This window comes from Neltuma alba, unplaced genomic scaffold, assembly GCF_004799145.2.
Source record: "Neltuma alba isolate B1F8T4 unplaced genomic scaffold, ASM479914v2 tig00005117_pilon, whole genome shotgun sequence".
NCBI lineage: Eukaryota > Viridiplantae > Streptophyta > Magnoliopsida > Fabales > Fabaceae > Neltuma > Neltuma alba.
In genome coordinates this window covers 395,382-410,120 of record NW_021633984.1, presented here as the reverse complement: position 1 = coordinate 410,120, position 14,739 = coordinate 395,382, and the positions used below count along the sequence as shown (strand labels likewise).

Below are 14,739 nucleotides of genomic sequence, written 5' to 3'. Positions count from 1 at the left end.
ATCTAAACATCCATCAACATCTAAGAGTGTCTAAAATATCCATCAACAAGACAACAATATTTAAAAGTTTTATTAATAGTGCAAATGTATAATAGACAAACACTATAATCAACTGCTCTCCTTTATGAGTATGCTCTTTTCTAGTGACAAAAATATCAAGTTTTTCTTCATAAAAATTTTATTTTTAAATTTTGTAGTTTAGCTATTATTTTACTTTAGTTTAAGATATAGTATTGTTGAAACTCCTAAATTTTTAATTCAATTTATAGAATCACAACTTATATAAGTATCAAAATATTCTCTTATCAAATATATATCATTTTAAAATATCGACACGTATAATATAAATCAAATCATTATTAAAGTCCAAATTACCTTATTTTTTTAAAATTTAATTGAACAAATTATTGTTTAAAAGCAAATAAATTAAATTATGATAATAATAACTAAATATTTGAAATATTATTAACAATGTAAAAGAATTAATAATATTAGCATTATATAAAAAAAATTTAAAAATAAAAGGGCCTAAACAGACCAATCCATTTAAACTCTGAGCCCTACAGAACCAGCCTTTTTAAGCCTATTTTTTCTTTGAAAGAAAAAATTTTAAACCCTGCCCCTATAATTTTTGGGCCTAAACGGGCCAACCTAACATGTTCGACTTATTTTTCCAGTTCTACTAATTAATGTGAAATGGGAAGGGACGGAAGAGAGAGAGGGATGCAGGAATTCTTTATTCAATCAAATCACATGCTAATTGCAACTATAAACACAAGCTTTATTTATAGATATTAGGAGATAATAAATAATAATTCAAATTCAAATTCAAATCTAAATCAAACACTAATTCTTATAGATAAAAATAACAAAGATAATTCTAAGATATCCTATTTTATTGAGATAATACAAATATTAAAAAATGAATAATTAAATAAATCCTAATTCTAATGAATGAATATATTCAAATCCCTAATGTATAATCCTAGATATTTCATTAAATCCCAATTATTCTTTAATAATCAAATAAATCCTAATTCTGATGAATGAATATATTCAAATCCCTAATGTATAATCTCAGATATTTCATTGAAACCTAATTATTCTTTAAGTCATATATATGCCATCATGTATCTGCATATAATGATAAAATTATTACATAGAACGTGGTCCGCTTGCGTAGGAATGATTTTCACTAATGTATTTTTGCGGAGGCATACATAAAAAAATTGATGCTGATTTAAATTGCTCGGTGCTTCTTATGTTATATGGTGGCATTTTCCTCCTATTCGCACACCTTGCACGCTTTCTTCCTCGCCCTCGGGCTCCTTCCTGCTTTTCCAGACGCGTACTTGACATGGGCCCTCTTCCAGGGACCTCCAAGTGGGCCCAGTTCCTCTGGGATCATACGGGCGGCCCTATATAAAGGCATGCCTATGGGATGTTTCAGCATGTTTCCGCATCATCGGTCAGTAAAAACTAGCGTCACACATTAAACAAATGGCTCTCAGAGTTATTGCACTGTCTTGCGTTGTATTTCTAGTCTCACTCATAAGCTTCGCTACTGCAATGGGCACAACTGTAAGTAATCGCTTCTTTCTCTTATGTAGATCCATTATAATTATTGTAAGCTTTTCCTTCTACTTGGTTTTGTGTGTGTGCGTGTGTGTTCATATGCATGCATCCAGAAGAAGTGCCAGTACGTTGTGAGAGTTACGACAGGAAATGTCAATAATGCAGGAATGGACTCCACCATTAGCCTCAAGTTAAGTTCCCTTTCCGGCGATAGTTTTACCATCGCCAACCTCGAAGATTGGGGCTCAATGGAATCCTGTCACGACTACTTCGAGAAGAGCAACCTTGACGTCTTCAAGGGCACTAGCAATTGCCTCTATGTTTGCGCCGTCACCGTCAGCTCCAACGGCGCAGGGTACAAGCCAGGGTGGTACTTGGATTACGTGGAAGTCACAGTCAGTGGCGACGTATCTAAGGACATATCGTTCCCGGTGAACCAGTGGCTGGCTGAAGACTAATGGCCCTATTCGCTCTCTGCCACCGTCGACTCATGCTCCACCTTCTATCCTTTGAAGCCCACTCTCTTTTCAGTGTGAGGGAGTAACAGATACGTATCTGGCTTTTGCTGGTGTGTTACGTTGTTGTGTGTTATGTAATGTTTGATTGTCATATGTGTCTCGTCTCGATATTAATAATTGCTACCTCTCTCTCCGCTTATTTGTAATTTATAAATAATAAATAGGCCCTCAGGTCGCAGAATCTATCTGGCTTTTGATGTGGAACTGTGTTACGCTGTGTGTTGCGTAATAATACATGTTTACTATAATTTTATACCTTGGCCCCCGTGTCTCACCCAAACTCTTTCTTTTTCAAGTTTCATTATTACTAGTTTGTTTTGTTTAAGGAAACTAAAAAATTGAAGAATAAAAAGGATAAAAGGACAACGTGTTTGTTTTAAGGAAAAATTAACTTGAAAATCCTTATGGTTTTACTCAGTTTTGAATAAGGTCCTGATTTTTTTTTTTTAAAGATACTTTAACGTTCTATCATTAAATCCATTGGTCCTTCCGCATATACCCTCCACCATCGTAGAACATAAACTCCATCATCGTTAATGGGATCGACCTGTTTACTGCATGACTGCATCAAACAATAGCAGCCTTTGCTACTACTACTACAGAATGAGAAACACTTAACGATTATTTTGGGTCAAATATACCGGCATCATATATTTCGACAGCAAATATTTAACGGTTATTAACCGTCAAATATTTTGATAATATTTGACGGTTTTAAATGAAGAACCATTAAGTATTACTTTAACACTTAACGGTTTTTTAAAAAAAAACCCGTCAAGTATTGAAGAACAATACTTGACGGTTTTACTTAGAAATCGTCAAGTATTATGGAACAATACTTGACAATTCTTAAAACCGTCAAGTATTGTCCAATAGTTGTAAACAATACTTGACGGTTACCATTAAAACTATCAAGTATTAGCATAATACTTGACAGTTACTACTAAAACCGTCAAGTATTGTTACAATACTTGATAGTTTTACGTAATAACCGTCAAGTATTATGAATTTTTTTTTAATACGAGTTCTGCTTTGCCAACAGTCCCCTTGCAATTATAAACCTCATACGAAGCAGCATATTCAACAGAACAAGGCCAGCATTTAAACCAATAATTTAGCCATATGAATACATATGAAGCAGAAATTTACATTATATACATCTTAATTAATAGGAAACCAACTGTCATATTAAAAGAACTTGTGTTTAAGGCAAGTAAAAATTCTGGACAAGTACAAAAGGTGAACCAAAACCAAAACTGGCCAATTGCTAAAGTTGTTCAATGCCAAAAACTGACCAACAGCAAAAAAATGAACCAAAACCAAAATTGAAACCAAAGCTGTACATGTCTTCTACTTTCCTATCTATTTTGTGCCCATTGATGGAATAAGGCCATTACCAACTCTTTAATGATTTCTTCCATCTGAGCGGATGAATACACTGCGCAATATGTGTTGGCAAAGTATTGCATGCAACCACAAATTATATTGAAGCTAGATATAAACGTAAAGCTGCAGTAAGTACGATTCTTAAATACATAAATTGAACTTAAACAAATGCATATTACTTGTGTAGGGATCGGGTCAGCATTGTGCGTAATTATCTCCTTCATAAATTTCATCACGCAATACCCATAATTAGAGCTTTTTTTGGGCTGACGTGGGCACTATAAAGAATGGAAAAGGAAATAATATTAGTTAATCATATAAATAAATCATATTTAGTAGAATAGTAAACAATGGTAATGAATACCTTCACTTTCTTCCACGGGAAGGTATTGTCAAATTGGCCGTTTTTTACCGAGGGACAGGGTAAGGCTTGATTTGTGTGATATAGCCACAAAGCCCTGAGAAGACAATAAAATTAAATATTAATGATTGTCAAAAATTAGATTGAAGCAAGAAATTAAATTAAATTTAAATAATAGATATAAATATTACTTATTGAAAAATGAAACCATAAATGGTTGATTGGTTAGATCTCCATGAAAAGAATCAAAATACCAAATCCTCGACTTTGTGGGATTGACCACAATCAACATCCAGTGTCCCCTAAGTATAAGAAAGACAATTAGAATGATTACAAAATATTTGAAAATAAAAGAATTTAAGAAAGTTCAGTATACTATGTACCCTTGACAGTAAGGCACCAAAAACAAAGTCTCAGCCTTCGTTGCCCTAGAAATGAGGATATCTAGCAAGTCTCTGGATAAGTATTTCTTCTTCATATCAGGTCCATACCCAGCAAAAGTATGTGGGCTGATAATCTTGAACTTGTCATCAAGGCCATTGGGGACTATAAAGTCCTTAAAAAGATACCTAAATCAACAAACAAAGATATCAATAGAATAAATGCTCAAGTACTTAAGTATTTAGTTAAGGTTTTAACAAATACCTGATATAAAAATTACAGGCATTTGTGCAAGCCATTCCATGCGTCAGAATTTCTTTCAATACGTCATTTGTGGCGTACTCTGACAAAGGTTGACCGTAGACCTCTAGCTCAAACTCTAGGGGAATCATAAAATTCTCGCCATGTTCTAATCTAGCCCCAACTGCATATTCCTCGAGATATATTCAGAATCTTGATGATACCACTTCAATGGGCTCAGAGGGCTGCTTCTGTGACGATGATAATGAGTGATTGCCCAGTAGGCTCTTCTTCCCCTTAGACTGACAAACAGACTGTTAATAATTAAAGCAGTTTATTTAAAATCAACTGAATGTTTCAACCTATACATATATACCTTTGAAGGATGTCCTAATGTAAGAGGACGGCCAGGCCAAGCAACAAAGCTACCCACTACTCGAGCTACTGTCTTTGCATCTAGGGTAGGCATCAGGAAGGCATAATTAGGATCAATAGCAGTGTTCAACTACACCCTCACATGACTAATAGGGAGAGGCACATTATGAATCATGTTCTCTCTCGGTAAATTAAACATGCGGCCTATTGCAACAGTGTGATATTTAGGGCTATCTGCCATGCACTGAACGTCCGCTTCACCCTGATTTAACATAGGAGACAAGTTAGTGTGATACGAAAATAATTGAATGTAATCGTATAAACACAAAAAGTATTATACCTCCGGTAGCAAGGGGAATGTGCAGTTTTCTTTGCCACTTAGACTGAGATTTGGAGCCAGCTGTGGTGCTTGATCCTTGATCAACTGCTCGATTAGGAGCGCTTGCGCTTTAACTTGCTCCTTTAACCAGCGTGTTTCTTCATTTAGCTCTATGAACTCAACAGATGAAGGCGTGCACGATGAAGAGGGCTTTTGTCAGTATCCAAAGTAATCCATATTGGTGACTCCATAATCGACGCCTCTAAGAAGACCAAGATGATCAAGAGTCCCCAATGCCCTCTTTAATATATCCTGGTCATCTGTAGAATATGCCCCCTGCAAAACTTCCTAGTTCAAACTCTCCCGTGCAACAAACATTATCAGTATTCTTACTTTAAGATATTTGACAAGAACGTGAGGATTATTTAATTTAGAATAATACTCACCATCCTGTCTATGACCTCCTTGACGCAAGGATTATCAATTTGGCCATCTTTATTTTGCCTGGCCAATGTCCACAACATCTGACTGGATACAGTGACATATGATCCCTCCTTCTAAGTCACCTCTTCCTTGAGGCCCACATAAACCAAGCGCCCCTTTCGGTGGGGATATTCCTTCTTCTTTTCCCTTTTCTTATTTTGGCACTTAATTCCTGCAAAATCAAAGTAGATTCACAATTAAACAATATATAGATTAAACAAAATGGACTATCTAATTTAGAATTACATGAGGATTGTTACTTGAAATTGACTATCACAATGTGACATCACAGAATTAGCCTAATCCTTTGGTTTGACCAAGTCCCGTATCAAGCTAGAAACCTCAAACTCGTCTGCTGTGGAAGGATCCTTCAAGTACTTGTATGTCACCACATTTCAAAAAGAGCGTAGTGCACTCCCAGCCTTCCCCTCCACAAACTTCTTCCTGCTCTCATCTATATTAAATGCAAAGAGCAAAACACATAAAACAACACATTAGTGTGAGACAGCTTGTAAGAAAATATAATTTGAGTTGTTATAATATATCACTAATACATCTGTCCAAATAGCGTCTCACACTGAACGATCAACCATCCTCCAGTGCTGCACTATAATGGGCATGGTGCTTTGTGCCACTGTTCCAATATAGCTGATAAATTTATTTGACCGTACAACTTGTCCTTTCTTATTCCACTATACGACAAATTTCTTTCCTTCTGTTTGAGCTTTCACGACCTCTTGCATGACACAAAGACCCCTCTATATGCGTGCTACCTCGTCCTGCAACTGTCTCTCCTGGTCAGAGGCATCTCTCGACTAAGATGGATGATCGGTGTTAGATCCACTATCGTCTACCATCTGCAATGAAATTCAATCAAACAAAATGAATATGAACCCATTAAATGAAAATAAAGTCATTAATAACAAAATTGACTTAAACAAAATTATAACAAATAAAAGTTAGTTAAAGAAAATAATAAGAGGATTTATATGCATGTTTAAGTAGATCTTTTTCTTTTTCTACTCTTAGATTTTTGTATATTCTTTTTGGTTTGAATTGTTTTGATCTTCTTGCGAAACACTTTCCCCCTCTTTGAAATCCATATTCTATTATTATGATCGTACCTGACGTACATGGATTCATCATCATTTAAAAGAGATTCAAGTGATGTCCCTCAAAATGGATCATCTTCAACTACATTATCTTCATACCCTGTCTCCACATTCATTTTATTGGTCAACAAAACAATAGACCATCCTTTAGTTGCCGAGTCTGGGACATAGAGAACTTGCGTAGCTTGAGAAGCCAAAATAAAAGGCTCTTATTTGTATCCTTCCATATTCAAATTCAATTGTATAAATCCTAAATCATCAATCCTTAATGCATTATTATTGTCCACCCACTTGCAACCAAATACTAGAATTCTGAATTCAATGTAATCCAACTCCCAAATATCCTCAATCACTCCAAAGTATGACATACGTGCATAGATAGGATTTTTATCTTTGACACTTGATATATGCATGGTATTAGCTACAAGAGTTACGCCACTATTTTGTTGTTTACTCCAATCATCTTGCTTTTTAGTATAAAAAGTGAACCCATTGATGAGGCAGCTTGTGAAAAAAATCACATGTTTGCTCGATCCATCTGCCAACAACTTTAATTTCTTTGAAACTGAATTAGAATCAATATTATACTTGCCATGCACGTGCTCTCTCAACCATACTGTAAATTGTTTATTGTGTGTTTTGGTGTACCAACTTTCAAGTTTATTGGGATTATCCCTCTTAAGCTCATCGATATGCTTGTCCACATAGTCTTCAATCTCTTCAGAGTTGTGTAATACTATAGATGTGCTTGCTCCCACTGTTGGTTTGAAATAGTTACAACTTTCTTTCCCATAATCCCTTCTCCATCCGTCCTTCCCTCATGATGAGACACTGGAACCCTAATATGACTTGCATTTTTTAAGTAATGGGTAAAAAATTTAGTAGCCTCTTCACGAATATATCATTCTATGATACAACCCTTTGGCCGACTCCGATTTTTCACATACCCTTTCAATATTTTCATGTAACACTCAACTGGATACATCCATCTTAAATACACTGGGCCACACAGTTGGACCTCTCTAACTAAGTGGACGGTTAGGTGGACCATAATGTCAAAAAAGGCCAAAGGAAAATACATTTCAAGTTTGCATAACGTGACTATGATTCAGGTTTGCAATCTTAGCAATTTACTAGGATTAATCACTTTGCTACAAAGAGACTTAAAGAAGAAACATAACTTTGTGATCGTAACTCACACCTTATCAGGTAAAATAGCCCGTATTGCCACTGGAATAAAGTTTTCCATTAAGACATGACAGTCATGAGATTTTAAATCTTTTAACTTCAAATCCTTTATTGAAACGAGGTTACTAATGTTAGAAGAGTAATCTTCCAGCACTTTTACTGTAGCAAGAAACTCATAAAAACTATTTTTCTCTTTTCTAGAAAGTGTGTGAGCTGTTGGACGAAGAAATGTATGAGTTCCCTTATGCTCTAACGCCAATGCCTCCCTTATCCCCATCTCAGCCATGTCTAGCCTCTCATTTATGTCATCTTTAGTTTCCCAGGAATATGGAGTAATATGCCAAACAGAGTTTCACATACGTTTTTCTCAATATGCATAGCATCAAGAAAATGTCTCACATTCAGGGTTATCCAATATGGCAATATAAAGAAAATAGACCTCTTCTTCCACCTACTTGTCCCAACATGCTTCACGAAAGGTTTTCTAAATTCACAATCTATATCTTTCATCTTTTGAAATACGTCATCCCCAGTCAACGATGTAGGTGTCTTACCTTCTTCTGAATTCCTATTGAAATACTTTTTAAATCACCAGTAAGGATGATCACGATACAACCATCTACGATATCTCATATATGAATTTTTCATGCCATACTTCAACCTTATGGAATCTGTGCTCTCTTTACAAATGGGACAACCAAGTTGACCTTTAATGCTATACCCTGAGAGATTACCATACGCAGGGAAGTTGTTAATTGTGCCAAACAACATAGCTCTCAACTTGAATGTTTCTTCCTTATATGCATCATATGCATCAACTCCATTCTCCCACAATACTTTTAAGTCTTCAATTAATGGAGTTAGATATATATATATCTATGTCATTTTCTGGTTGCTTTGGCCTAGAGATTATCATAGACATCATCGAATACTTGCGTTTCATGCATAGCCATGGAGGAAGGTTATATATAAACAAAATTACTAGCCATATGCTATCGGTACTGCTTTGCATCCCATACGAGTTCATCCCGTCAGTGATTAATACAAGGCGTAGATTTCTATCTTCTTCCCCAAATTCAGAATACTCCATATCAAACTTCTTCTATTCTAGAGAATCAGCAAGATGCTAAAGCATGCCATCTTTAATCCTTTCATCTACATGCCATCTTAAATTTCTTACATCTTTTACATTACTATACAAGCGCCTGAATCTTGGCATAGTGGGAAAATACCATAATGCCTTCTTCAAGCTCTTCCCATTCTCTTGGTAGCGCGATGCATTACACTTAGGACACTCGTTTAGTGACTTATACTTGTTCCTAAACAAAATGCAATCATTAGGGCAAGCATATATCTTCTCATAGCTAAGGCCGACAGAGCACAACACTTGCTTTGCATCATATATTTTGCTTAGAAGCTTGTTTTCTTTTGGTAGCATCTGCTTAACAAGTACAAGCAGTTCTGTGAAGCTTGTGTCACTTGACCTATTTCTTGCCTTCAAATTATACAGTTTCAACACTACAGACAATTTTCTGAAATCGATGCAACCTTTATATAGAGGTGTCTCAGCATCACACTTCAATCTGTCAAACATTTTAGGACAATTGTCAAGTTCCCATTCAATCGCATTGGTCATATCCTCAAGATGGTCAGCTTCACATGTACTTGTGTCCAAATTAAACGATCCACAGCTTTCACTATGCCCTTGACTACTATTACTCGTATCTATTGTCTCTCCGTGCTTTGTCCAACACCTATAACTTTGATTGATTTCATTGATAATTAAGTGGCTCTCATAATCAGATAGCAAAACTCACTTCAAAAGGCATCACTTAAGACAGGGGCAAATAATCCTATTACGATTATTGACGTACTCAACTGCAAACTTAATAAAATCTTGTACCCCATCCCAATATTCCTTTGATAGACGATTAGCAGACATCTATTCCTTGTCCATAGTCCTCAACTAGTAATTCAACAAAAATTCACTATGACTTTAGTTTGAAAAACAAGCTTCAAATACATAAATCAATCCAAATCACAGTAACTAGCTCCATAAATTCAAATATCATGCCCCTAATCACTAACATTTATCTTGCACGGTGTACCAAAAACATGACTGCAAAGAAGAGAATCAAGGAAGCCACCATCACCGGACAAAAATGGACATAAAAGCACACACAGTAACATATCACAAAATTTTAACATTATTACTTGAAAAAAAATATGACCCATTTAGTGTTAACACATCCAACAACTAAATCGTTACTATTCAAAAATTGTGAATAATGCCCAATGCAGAGGACTCACAAGATTACACACACCCACATATAGAGAGAGGGGGGAGACGGAGAAGTCATATTTCCAGGTTAAATTTTTTAAAAAATGAATAGAAAGTGACATTCTCATCTCAAATTCATATCACTAGCACTGCAAACTCAAAACTAACTCATATTCTCGTAAGCAACATAAAGGGTCACCTATAAAATCCGTAGAATTAAAATACCCCTGGAGTAACAAAAGAGAAAAAGACCAAACCATACTAAAAAAGCACTTCCTAATCAAACAAGATGAATCCCATATCATCATCGCTCTCTTCTTGGGGTTGGTTAGCTACTGAATAAAACAAAAATATTTGCTAACCTTTTTTTTTTTTTAGAGTCTTCTGTAACAAAGGGAAGCTAAAATGAACGATCAGCATACAAGGAATGAGGGCACGCAAACTGCAAAGCAAAAAGAAAATATCGAGTAATGATTGTAATACAGAACAAACATGAGAAAATGAACACGATATGAGAAAGAACAAAACAGAGGGAAAGAATAGAACCAACGACAATGAGAGTTCTCTGTCATCGTCCTTATGAGATGGCCCATGATAGTTTTGAGACTTTAGAGAGAAACAATAGCGCACCACGAAGTACAAAAACCAAAGGAAAAGGCCAAACATAAGGTGGGGATAGCGGGTTATAGGCCTGTGAGGTCTTAGCAGAGCTTAGAAAGAAAAAGGGCGCTTAAAATTTCAAATAGAGGTCGAGAGAAATAAACAGATTTGGGGATTTTTAACAACAATACTTGACGGTTTTTCACTAAAACCGACAAATTATCAACAAATACTTGACAGTTTTATTGAAAAACCATCAAGTATTTGTTGATAATACTTGTCGGTTTTAGTGAAAAACAGTCAAGTATTTTCGTTAAATACTTGACGGTTCCTTGAAGAACCATCAAGTATTCTTAGAAAATATTTGACGGTTCTAAAAGGAATAGTCAAGTATTCCAGACGTATTTCACGGTTCCTATAAAACCGTCAGATTTTACTTTTATTTGACGGTTTTTTTTATAATTGTCAAGTATGATGCATCAAGTATTTCACATTCTGCACTGCAATGACACATGCAGCGACACCAAACCCCTCAACCCAATCTTATTTCTTTTACTCATGTTAATAGTTAAAATTAACAATTTTGGTTACTTTTATCAAATTATTAACAATTTTCACACAAAGCAATCAAATTATAATTATAGTTATATCAAAAAACTGAAAAATGAGTGAGATTGCATCAAATCTAATGATCATAGTAAAATTGTACCACTAAAAAGATTAGGGTGTTTAATGCCCTTTTATCCATATTTTTTCGTTTAATAAGTAAATCTTTGAAATTTATTAACTCACTGCAAAAGTTTGTCCAAATTCAGTTATTAATTTTTTCAAGAAAAGAATGCGGGAACTCATTGAACTATTATACATATGTGGTGGAAATAACTGACTGGAAAGAATCATAATTTCTGCTGAAACAAACAAGACTACAAGAGAATGAAATTAAAGGGACATCATTACTGAAATCAAGAGATGATATTCATATTATTAAGATTTTTCTTATGATTAAGCAAGAAGCTCAAGAAATTATGCAAACGACGGCCATAAGTTCACTCTACCCGGAAAACAACCTAGCCAATTGTTCACGGGAAAGCCTTCCTTGGTCTTTATTTTAGGTCCGGTAACGGTGATTTCCATGAATTCTAAGTGCCACTCTAGCCTGGTCCCTTGGCTGTCGATGGAGACGACAGCCATAAGTTCACTCTCACCGGAAACGCTAAACCTAGCCAATTGTTCACCAGGAAGCCTTCCTTGGTCTTTATTTTAGGTCTGGTGACGGTGATTTCCATGAATTCCAAGTGCCACTCTGGCCTGCTCCCTTGGCTGTCGATGGAGACGATAGCCATAAGTTCACTCTCGCCGGAAACGCTAAACCTAGCCAATTGTTCATTGTGAAGCCTTCCTTGGTCTTTATTTTAGGTCTGGTGACTGTGATTTCCATGAATTTCAAGTGCCACTCTGGCCTGCTCCCTTGGCCATCGATGGAGACGAAGACGGAGCAAGAGTTGAGGCAAACTCTCCCATTACTTCTTGTTGAAGCAGTCGAATATCTGCAATGTGATGACGGAATCCGTTCTTGAATATAATCTTCGCCCCAGCTTGTTTAAACTTTGATGAGGCAAAGGCACTTGTCCTCTTGCTCCATGCTTGCATGAAGTCCCATTTGGATCAATATCAATATCCTTCTTTATTCAGTATATGTGTGTGTATAAGCATATTGTCATTTGATTTTATTTTCTCGAGATATTATAATTGTTTTTGAATAAAACAGTTTCCAATACTCTATTGTTCTATTCTAGAACTGTCTGTCTTCTAATGGAAAAAATAAAGTTGTTGGTAAATATTTTTATGTTTACCAAAAATATATGTCATTAAAAAAATTAATAAACTACAAAAGTTTGCCCAGAATAAATTATCTTTTAATAAAAAAGAGAGAATTCGTTCCTTTTTTTTTGTGCGGATGAATCCCATTATTTTGTTTTCCAAATGAAGGAAAATATTATTTTTAAAACATGATATTTTAGTTTTTTTTAATGAAATTTCACAGGCCCTTCATTTATTTTTAAAACATATACTTTAATACAATATTATAAAATATTCTTAAAATACTTTAATCCAACATATACTTTAATTCAATATATTATAAAATATTCTCAATCCAATAATTTTGATAAGTGCATATGCATTATTAAATCTAAAAAAATTTAATACATACTTAATTTATTTTCATTATTTTTCTTTAAATTTAATTATCAAGATAATAAGAAGCCTTTATACAAAAGCTACCCGGATTGTTTAAATTTTGTAGGAAATATAATATAAATAAGAGAAAAATACGAAAGCAGACGAGAGCTCCCCATGATTTTGATGGGATGGGGTCATTAATTGTAATTTTTTCTGAGAGGAATAAGAGAGGGAGAGAATATTAAAAAAAATGATTATGATATTTAAAAAAAACATGTGATATGTTTTATAATTAACTAACTTACCTAAATTTTTTAATTTAATAAAATTAATTAAATAAATTTTATATTAAAACCCTCACGATTAAATTAAGATGTACTCACACCACACACAAATGTACCAGGATTGTGGCCGTGAATAAACACAAATGTAACAGGATCGTGTTCTGGGAATTTTTGGGCCGGGTTGGACACATCCTGAAATAAACAGCCCGGCCTCTGACTAAACGTAGCACTGTTTTTACACCTAGCGTATTCGTTTTCAGGGAAAAGTGGCTCCATGCAGAACACGTGGTGGAAGACGACAAACCATGATATCTATCTGTGATGAGTGATGACTGATGATCCACGGGCTCCACACTCCCGGTTTCCTTAATTTCATTTATTTATTTATTTTTAATAGGAGCCGAATTCTAGTGCCCCTACAAAAATTCCAATTTACATCATCCTTTCTAGGTTGATTATAAAACATGATGTTTAGGAAGTATCACCGCAGACATTTTTGTAAATTTTGCATTATTTTTTAGACCAGTTCCTTATATATGTAAGATCCAAAAGATTTTTTTTTTTTAATACTGCTGTCTATATGCCAGGTCTAAAGAATTGTAAAAATATTGAAAAACATACTATTTAAAATATATTTTTAAACTCCTGTTCCTAATGATACCCCTTGTATGTGAATTGATTTATATCGATCAGGCACTTCAAAAGCAAGCGGATTTATGGAGTCAAGATGTTTTTCGTAGAATAATTGTGATTTTAAGCTAAGAACAAGTCAATTTTTTTTAATATATTTTTCACCTTAAATCAACTTAATCCCTAGAAGTAATTAACTCAATAAGTTAGAAAATCCATAGAAGTAATTAACTCAATAAATTAGAAAAATTAACTTGTTCTCAACCAGTAACTTGCAGGAGTGAGTTGATAATTGAAAAAAGGTTAAACAGTATGGTAAGAGTTATATCTTCTCTTACAGTAAAATAGAAATACATTTCTAAAAATAAGGTAAAATTTCAATAAAGAGGTCATACATGGCCCAACATTTACTGCAAAAAGATCATAAACAAATCATAAATTGAATTAAAAAAAAGCAGTTAAGTAACTATTATTTTTCAGTTTCTGTTGTAATAAAATAGCTGATATTATTTTGACAATAATAAAAATATAACAAATTAAATATGATACTAAGAGAATGACTACGATTTGCAACCAAACAAAACATGGGCTTCTTCATTGTTGTCAGTTGAGCCCCCATGAAATCTACATTTTGGCTTCTTCGAAGTTTCCACAGACAATGAGGAATAAGTCTGTGAACTGTATGCATACCCGTGTTATCAAGTTTGTCACTTTATCTTTGAGCAACACGGCACCTTTCCTGCCATCCAAAAAAAAACCACTTATTTTTTTTAAAAAAATTTAAGTTTCTCAAAAATCCAGCATAAACAACTTATTTCAATCAAA

The 14,739-nt window shown here is 34.5% G+C and overlaps 1 protein-coding gene across 1 annotated transcript; it reads left to right on the top strand.

Annotated features, from left to right (window-relative positions):
• The first annotated feature begins 1,500 nt into the window (after window positions 1-1,500).
• Window positions 1,501-2,033, top strand: LOC114746815 (PLAT domain-containing protein 3-like). The gene is made up of 2 exons (XM_028935097.1): window positions 1,501-1,581; window positions 1,689-2,033. Exons 1-2 carry the CDS (start codon window positions 1,501-1,503, stop codon window positions 2,031-2,033), a joined length of 426 nt encoding a protein of 141 aa, XP_028790930.1.
• The last annotated feature ends 12,706 nt before the right edge of the window (window positions 2,034-14,739 follow it).